Source organism: Mandrillus leucophaeus, unplaced genomic scaffold (assembly GCF_000951045.1).
Source record: "Mandrillus leucophaeus isolate KB7577 unplaced genomic scaffold, Mleu.le_1.0 Scaffold35, whole genome shotgun sequence".
Lineage (NCBI taxonomy): Eukaryota > Metazoa > Chordata > Mammalia > Primates > Cercopithecidae > Mandrillus > Mandrillus leucophaeus.
In genome coordinates this window covers 1,360,997-1,370,353 of record NW_012103698.1, presented here as the reverse complement: position 1 = coordinate 1,370,353, position 9,357 = coordinate 1,360,997, and the positions used below count along the sequence as shown (strand labels likewise).

General features: G+C 39.9%; 1 protein-coding gene across 1 annotated transcript in view; it reads left to right on the top strand.

Moving 5' to 3' along the window:
- Positions 1-9,357, top strand: part of GANC (glucosidase, alpha; neutral C) — a 111,487-nt gene that overhangs the window by 54,405 nt on the left and 47,725 nt on the right. Inside the window, 2 exon segments of the mRNA XM_011989254.1 lie at positions 1,392-1,572; positions 1,802-1,955. Of these exon segments, the coding sequence (XP_011844644.1) occupies positions 1,392-1,572; positions 1,802-1,955 (335 nt within the window).

The following is a 9,357-nucleotide window of genomic DNA, read 5'->3' as shown; positions in this document are numbered from 1 at the left end:
TCAAGCAATTCTCCTGCTTCAGCCTCCTGAGTAGCTAGGACTACAGGTACCTGTCACCATGCCTGGCTAATTTATTTTGTATTTTTAGTAGAGATGGGGTTTCACCATATTGGCCAGTCTGGTCTCGAACTCCTGACCTTGTGATTCGCCCAGCTTGGCCTCCCAAAGTGCTGGTATTACAGCTGTGAGCCACCGTGCCTGGCCGGTTTTCCATTTTTATTTATTTTTTCTATGGTAAAATTAGATAACTGTAAAAAGTATAGTACTGAACCTAGAAATACAGAAGAAGTAAAATTATGGAGCTGCTGTGATCAGAGTAGAGGGAAGATCTTTATCCCCAGGTTTCACTTCTACCTCTCAAGGCCTTTAGTGGAACCGTAGGAGAACATATTGTGAAAAATCACTGACCCAGAAAAAGTCTTTTACCAAAATGGGAGAGTGAGCCAGAGAATGGAATAATGTGGCATCTGATCACCTTTAGTTGCCTCAGGGATATCATGTCAGACTAACACTATTGACAAATAGATGCCAGAGGCATCAGACTAAGAGGAAACAAAACCAAAGAGAAACAGAGTCTGATAAGGTTGCCAGGTTCAGGTGCTGTTGACTTTCAGGTAGGCATAGTGACAAGTCCAGCAGAAACTGTGCTGCACTCACACTGATCTGAGCTCTGTGCTGCCTCCCCCAATTCAGTTCCCCATCTTCCCCTGCTAAACACTGTGGAAGCCTGTTGGACACAATTCTTTTAACTGCGGAGAAGTACTCACAGAATTCATCAGTGGATACTTACTGTGTGCTTGCTATTGTGGAGTATTCACTGGAGAGAGTCCTCCACTCAAAGGATATTTAGGCCGGGCACAGTGGCTCACAGCTGTAATCCCAGCACTTTGGGAGGCCGAGGTGGGTAGATCACTTGAGGTCAGGAGTTTGAGACCAGTCTGGCCAACATGGTGAAACCTCATCTCTACCAAAAAATACAAAAATTAGCTGGGTGTAGTGGTGCGCACCTGTATCCCAGCTACTCGGGAGGCTGAGGTGGGAGAACTGCCGAACCTGGAAAGTGGAGGTTGCAGTGAGCTAAGATCGTGCCACTGCACTCCAGCCTGGGTGACAGAGTGAGGCCCTGTCTGGAAAAAAGAAAAAGATATTTAGAAAAGATGTGTAAGATGTGATCGTATGTGCTAATGTCACAGGAAGTGGTGCCAAAGGAGTCAAGGGAAGAGGACCACATTCACCCAAGTTGGGTCAGGAAATCTTTAGGGAAGTGGCAAGACTTGAGCCTTCAAAGATGCGTGGGACCTAAGTGTTTTCAGAGAAGAGTAAAGCTCTTCTGTTTATTAATATTAATAATATATTTGTGATAGTAATTGATGATAATCTTTGTGTTTCAGTGATGAAGATGCTTACCGTCTTTATAACCTGGATGTTTATGGATACCAAATATATGATAAAATGGGCATTTATGGTTCAGTACCTTATCTCCTGGCCCACAAACTGGGCAGAACTATAGGCATTTTCTGGCTGAATGCCTCAGAAACACTAGTGGAGATCAATACAGAGCCTGCAGTAGAGGTGAGCTATGGATCATGGCTACGTGTCATACTTAAAGAAGAAGCAAAACCACTGTAGTGGAGTCATAGCTATTATCTTTGTAGTGGCACTTCTCTGCCACCAAAAGCTTTACAGTATAATCAGTGAATATCAGTAGTATCTACTAAAGGAACAGACTGTTACTTATATATGGCTGGATGTTGCAGGTTAAAGGGAAATTTCTCAAATTTTTATTCCATTCTTTTTCCAGTATACACTGTCCCAGATGGGCCCAGTTGCTGCTAAACAAAAGGTCAGATCTCGAACTCATGTGCACTGGATGTCAGAAAGTGGAATCATTGATGTTTTTCTGCTGACAGGACCTACACCTTCTGATGTCTTCAAACAGTACTCATACCTTACAGGTATTTGCATGGAGAAGTGCCAGTTTCTTGTTCTATTATACATCCTATATCCCATGTGTTATCACTGTAAGTTAATATTTGTTGCACACTGTGTAGAATTTATAACTTACCCAAACATTTTAATTAGCAAGCATTTCTATTCCCATCCTCATCCCATTCAGTTAAGTAAAACATTGCACTGCATCTAGAATGCTCCACTGTCTAATTCCTAATACTTACCATCTGCTTTCCTTGGAGCTTTTAGCCCCTGGGCTATCTCTACCTTTATCTCAGATGACCAGTATCCCAACTTCAACTTTTCTATGTTTTCTTCTTCATTAAAATATGCAACTGGCTTTAGCATGAGAGCATTTTATTTTAAAAGAATGCAAGCTTTTCTCTAAGATCAGAAACAAGACAAGGCATTGCATTTTTACCACTGTTATTCAACATTGTACTGGAATTTCTAGCCAGAGAAATTAGGCAAGAAAACTAAATAGAAGACATCAAAATTGGAAAAGAATAAATAAGATTATAGGAGATGATATGATCCTATATATAGAAAATCCCAAAGAATCCACAAAAAAATTACTAGAGGTAGTAAATTCAGCAAAGTTGCAGGGTACAAGATCAGTATATTAATCCGCTCTTGCACTGCTATGAAGAAATACCTGAAACTGGGCAATTTATAAAGAAAATAGGTTTAATTGGCTTATGGTTCTGCAGGCTGTACAGGAAGCATGACTGGGGAGGCCTCAGGAAACTTAACAATTATGATGGAAGGCAAAGGGGAAGCAGGCACATCTAACCTGGTCGGAGCAGGAGGAATAGAGGGAGGAGGTGCCACACACTTTTAAACAATCAGATCTTGTGAGAAATCACTATCACAATAACAGCAAGGGAGAAATCCGCCCCCATGATCCAGTCACCTCCCACCAGGCTCCTCTTCCAACATTGGGGATTACAATTCGACATGAGCTTTGGGTGGGAACACAAATCCAAACCATATCAATCAATAACAAAAAAAAATTAGTTCTGTTTCTATATACCCTCAATGAACAATCCAAAAAAAATTAAGAAAACAGTTCCATTTACAATAACATCCAAAAGAATAAAATACCTAGGAATGCACTTAACGAAGGAGGCGAAAGACTTGTACACTGAAAACTATAAAATATTCCTGAAAGAAATTAAAGAATGCCTAAATCAATGGAAAGATATCCCATGTTCATAGGTTGGAAGGCAATGTTAAGATGGCAGTAATACAGAAAGTGATTTACAGATTCACTGCAGTCCCTATCAAAATTGCAATAGCTTGTTTTGCAGTAGTGGAAAAGCTGATCTTCCATAGAATTGCAAAGGGACCTGAATAGCCAAAACAGTCTTAAAAAAGAGAAACAAAGTTGGAAGATTTATACTTCTGATAGGATTTAGCTGTGTCCCCACTCAAATCTCATCACGAATTCCCATGTTGTGGGAGAGACCCGGTGGGAGGTAATCGAATCATGGGGGCAGATCTTTCCCGTACTGTTCTGTTGATAGTAAGTCTGTCTCATGAGACCTGATGGTTATAAAAAGGGGAGTTTCCCTGCACAAGCACTCTCTTTGTCTACTGCCATTCACGTATGATGTGACATGCTCCTTCTTGCCTTCAGCCACGATTGTGAGGCTTCATGTGGAACTGTAAGTCCAATTAAACTTCTTTCTTTTGTAGATTGTCCAGTCTCAGGTATGTCTTAAGCAGATTGAAAATGGAATACAACTTCTCAATTTCAAACTTACTTCAAAGCTATGGCAATCAAAAGAACATGCCACTGCCCAGGCACAGTGGCCCATGCCTGTAATCCCAGCACTTTGGGAGGCTGAGGTGGGTGGATCACTTGAGGTCAGGAATTTGAGACCAGCCTGACCAACATGGTGAAAACCTGTCTCTACTAAAAATACAAAAATTAGCCAGGCGTGGTGGTAGGCACCTGTAATCCCAGCTACTCGGGAGGCTGAGGCAGGAGAATCAATTGAACTCATGAGGCGAGGTGGAGGTTGCAGTGAGCCAAGATTGTGCCACTGCACTCCAGCCTGGGTGACAAAACAAGACTCTGTCTCAAAAAAAAAAAAAAAAAAAGAACGTGCTACTAGAATAAGGATAGACATATAGACCAGTGAAATAGAATTGAGAATCTAGAAATAAACCCATACATTTATAGCCACCCAAACACTGGGATTACAGGCACAAGCCACAGTACTTTGTCCATGTCACCATTATAATTTCAGTAAAGGTTCATGACCATTCGATGAAGAAGAAATAGTCTCTTGAGCATATGGTGTGAGACAGTTGGATATTTACTTGCAAAAGAATGAAGTTGGACTCCTATATTCAAAATATGTTATATGTATAGCATATGCAAAAAACTAACTCAAAATAGATCAACTATGTAAGAGCTAAAACCATAAAACTCTCAGAAGAAAACGGGTCAATCTCCGTGAACTTGGATTTGGCAATGGATTCTTAGATATGACAACAAAATCGTGAGCAACAATGACAACAAATACGTGTTAGAATTCACTAAGATTAAAAACTTTTTTGCATCAAAGAACATAAGAAAGTGAAAAAGCAACCTACAGAATGGGAGAAAATGTTTGCAGATTGTGTATCTGATATAGGTCTCTTATCTAGAATACATGCAGAACTTTCTACAACTCAACAACAAAAAGACAGGCTGAGCACTGGGCCCATACCCTTCATGCTCGCCTGCTATACTGTCTGCCACTGAGGGCACATGCAACCCCTAGACCACAACCAAACAGTGACCCAGACTGCTACAGCCACCTTCTGGCACCATATCACAGAGCAGGGGCCCCAGGCTGCAGAGAAAGAGCTTGCAGGGCTCCTGGATAGAACTGCACTTTAGCAATGATAGGAAGGGGAATAGTGCTCCAATATCAGTTTCTGTTTATAATGGTGACATGGGCTGGACACAGTGGCTCACGCCTGTAATCCCAGTGCTTTGGGAAGCCTCCAAAGTACTTCTTTGAATTCAAGTAATCCTCTGCTTTGCTTCCCAAAGGAAGGCTGCAGTGAGCAATGTTCACACTACTGCTCTCCAGCCTAGGCAACAGAGCGAGACCCTATCTCTAAAAAAAAAAAAAAAAATTAATGTAATAGTGACATGGAAAAAATACAGCTGGATGCCTAAAATGAATTTGAATTTGGACAGAGTAGCTCCAAAAGTTCTATGACAGCCTACCTCTTTCACAGACATTGGAGAAAAATAGCTCTCAGTCTGAGGAAGATACCGAGAGAAAGAAAGACGTTGAAAGCATCTTGAAGAAAAGCTCAGGTTGGATATGGGATTGGTCAAGTTGGCCAGAAAATATTCCCCACAAGGAGTTCCTCTTTGAAGCACCTGAAGCACACAGCTACCCAGCATGGAATTTAAAGCCTGATGAGGAAAGGGGGCATTTTCTCAGCAGAATTTCAAAAGAGTTTTGCTGCTGTCTCATCTGGTGGCCATGGGATTGGGGATCTATATTGGAAGGCATCCGACAACTTCTACCAGCACCTTTTGATGAATAATTTGAATCCAGCTTTGTGCATATAGTGGGGATTTCTATCTGAGCTGGTGACACAGCTGACTCAGAAGCTGTTATGGTCCTTGGGTGGCTGCTTCACTTGTTTTTATTTGTTCTGCAAATACTGCTTTCCTAATTTAGTAAATGAAAGAATAGACACTAAAATCATACTGACCTATACTTATACCTATAGAATCAGTTAATAAGGGAGTCAGACTGTTTAATATCTACTGTTAACAATTTGGCAGTGAATTTTCTTTGGGTATTAGATATAAATATGTAAGTATAGTTTTAATATGTTAGTCATGATATAGTATTTTAAAAATTATCTGTAACCTTAATTCAGTTAAAACACTTTATATTCCAAAAGAATGAATGACAGTGATATTAAAATCACTACATTAAAGGGTTTGCCCAAAATAAATATTGTGGCCTTACTTACACTACTGTGGAAAATATTATGTTTAATTTAAATGGATGCAGGTTGTATACTAAAGACTACACTTAACTATGCTAATTGGGCTTAATAAACAGAAAACAAGTTACAGCTACAAATGCCACCATACACTTCATACACCAGATTATTCTCACTTTTGCAGCATAAGGACTTTAATGTCCAACTATTAGGTAATCAACTTGGATAATGTGTCTGTTGAAGGCACCTACTTAGTGTCTTTTCCTTTTTATCACTCTGGATTGCTGAATTTAATCCTATCCTTTGTGCTCAGCTTTTTTGTGCTGTTAAAATCAGCTTTAACCTAAGCGTATCTGTGTCTACTTTAAAAGACTGGAAATGGAAAAAAACATAAATATTTTCCATATCCTTTAAAAAAAGAAAAGAAACCATACTTTAAAAGACTAGAAATGGAAAATAAATAAATAAATCTTTACCAAATCCTTAAAAAAAAAAAGACAACCCAACTCTAAAATGAGCAAAGGGTTTAAAGAGATATTTCTCCAAAGAAGATAAATAAATGAACAACAAGCACATGAAAATATGCTCAACATTGTAAGTCATTAGGAAAATGCAAGTCAAAACCACAGTAAAATATCACTTCGCACCCACTAGGATGGCTAAATCCAAAAAATGGAAAAACATAAGTGTTTACGAGGATGTAGAGAAATTGGAACATTGCCGGTGGAAATGTAAAATGGTTCAGCCATTGCAGAAAACAGTTTGGCATTTCCTCAAAACGTTAAACATAGAATTACCATATGAACCAGTGTGATGGTTAATTTTATGTGTCAATTTGTCTAGTTTAGATGTCTCTGTGAAGATATTTTTTAATGAGATTAACATTTAAGTCAGTAGACTTTGAAGAAAGCAGATTACTCTCCATAATGAGAGTGGGCCTCATCCAGTAGTTGAAGGCCTTGGAGAAAAAGACTAAGGTCCCTGGGGAAAACAGAATATTTCCAGCTTGCCTTCAGGCTCAAGCTGCAGCATCAACTCTTCCCTGGTTCTCTAGTATGCCAGTATCTCCTGCAAAACTCAGACTTGCCAGCCCCTACAATCACATGAGCCAGTTACTTTAAGTAAATCAGTATTTGTATCTCTCTCTCTGTGTGTATACATAATTTATAAATATATAAATATATTCAATATAAATCCTATTAATTCTGTTTCTCTGAAAAACCCTGTGTTCTCTGAAGAACCCTAACTGATACACCCAGCAATTCTACTCCTAGGAATATGCACAAGGGAATTGAAAGCAGGGACTCAACAGATACATGTATGCCAATGATCACTGTAGCATTATTCATGACTGTAGGATCCAGCCTTACGGGGCTTAGTGGGTGTTCTCCCCATGTGTAGAGACGAGAGATTGTAAGAAATAAAGATACAAGACAAAGAGATAAAGAGAAAACAGCTGGGCCCCGGGGACCACTACCACCAAGATGCGGAGACCGGTAGAGGCCCTGAATGACTGGGCACACTGATATTTATTGCGTACAAGACAAGGGGGGCAGGGTACGGAAGGTGAGTTGTCCTAGTGATTGATAAGGTCAAGCAAGTCATGTGATCATGGGACAGGGGGCCCTTCCCTTTTAGGTAGTCAAAGCAGAGAGGAAAGGCAGCATACATCAGTGTTTTCTTCTGTGCACTTGTAAGAAGATCAAAGACTTTAAGACTTTCACTATTTCTTCTACCGCTACCTACTACGAACTTCAAAGAGGAACCAGGAGTATGGGAGGAACATGAGAGTGGACAAGGAGCGTGACCACTGAAGCACAGCACCGCAGGGAGGGGTTTAAGCCTCCGGATGACTGTGGGCAGGCCTGGATAATATCCAGCCTCCCACAAGAAGCTGGTGGAGCAGAGTGTTCTCTGACTCCTCCAAGGAAAGAGAGACTCCCTTTCGTGGTGTGCTAAGTAACGGGTGCCTTCCTAGTCACTGGCATTACTGCTTGACCAAGGAGCCCTCAGGCGGCCCTTACGCAGGTGTGACAGAGGGCTCACCTCTTGCCTTCTAGGTCACTTCTCACAATGTCCCTTCTGTACCTGACCCTGTACCCACCAGTTATTCCTAGGTTATATCAGTAATGCAACAAAGAGTAATATTAAAAGCTAATGATTAATAATGTTTATACTAATGATTGATAATTATCCATGATCATCTCTATATCTAATTTGTATTGTAACTATTCTTTATTCTAACTATTTTCTTTATTATACTGCTACAGTTTGTGCCTTCAGTCTCTTGCCTTGGCACCTGGGTAATCCTTCACCAACACATGATAACCAAAAGGTAGAAACAATCCAAGTGCCCATCAAAGATTAACAAATAAAATGTGGTATATACATATAACAGAATATTATTCAGCTATAAAAAGAAATGAAGTTCTGATACATGCTGCAACATGAATGAACCTTGAAAATATGGAAAATGAAATAAGACAGTCATGAAAGGACAAGTACTATACAATCCACTTATATGAAGTAGCTACAATATGCAAATTTGTCAAGACAGAGATTAGAGGGGGCTGACAGGTGTGAGTGACGGGGATTTACTGCTTACTGATTACAGAGTTTCTGCTTGGGGTGATGTAAAGTTTTTAGAAATAGTGGTAATGCTTGTACTACATGGTGAATGTGATTAATGCCACTGAATTGGATACTTGGAAATGATTAAAATGGCAAATTTTGCTATACATGTTTTACCACAATTTTTAAGAATCAGTAATGTAATATGCCATAAAAACCCACATTGAATTGTGCATTTTAGATGGGTGAATTGCATGGTATGTGAATTCAGTAAAGCTGTGAAAAATAAAAGTGTTGCAGCATCATTTCTGCTGCATTCAGTTGATAAAAGCAAGCTAAGTCTAGCCCATGTTCAAGGGTGTTCAATTCCAATTGCGACGGAAGGAATGACAATTTATGGATATGGGTACCCGTGCAGGAATAAGTGCTATCAAAGCCCACCTGCAGCTACATTCCACATTGTTATTAGTGAGAATGCTGGTTTATGATAAAGCTCTTCAAAAATACTGGATCTCCCACCATGTTCAAAGACAGTAAAGATTATTTGTGGACTCCTACTGAGGGTTTAGCTCAATCATACACTATACCCGCCTCCGTCTCCCACCCAATCTAGTTATATCACAATTTTTGGTTAAATCAATATTCAGTGTTTACATTTTTTACATGCTCAAGGGTGTCTGATACTTTATCCAGTCTACTTCTTTCCCTGGAGATTATCTTCCCTACCAGAGCTCTTCATCTTTCTCCTCCCATCTGGACCATTGCTCTCTAGGTTCCCTGCACAGCTTTCATCTCAGAACTTACCTTCACTGTTTTCTGGTGTTGTATCCCTCCTTTCTTCAGTTCCTTGTTTTTCTCTTTTCTGAT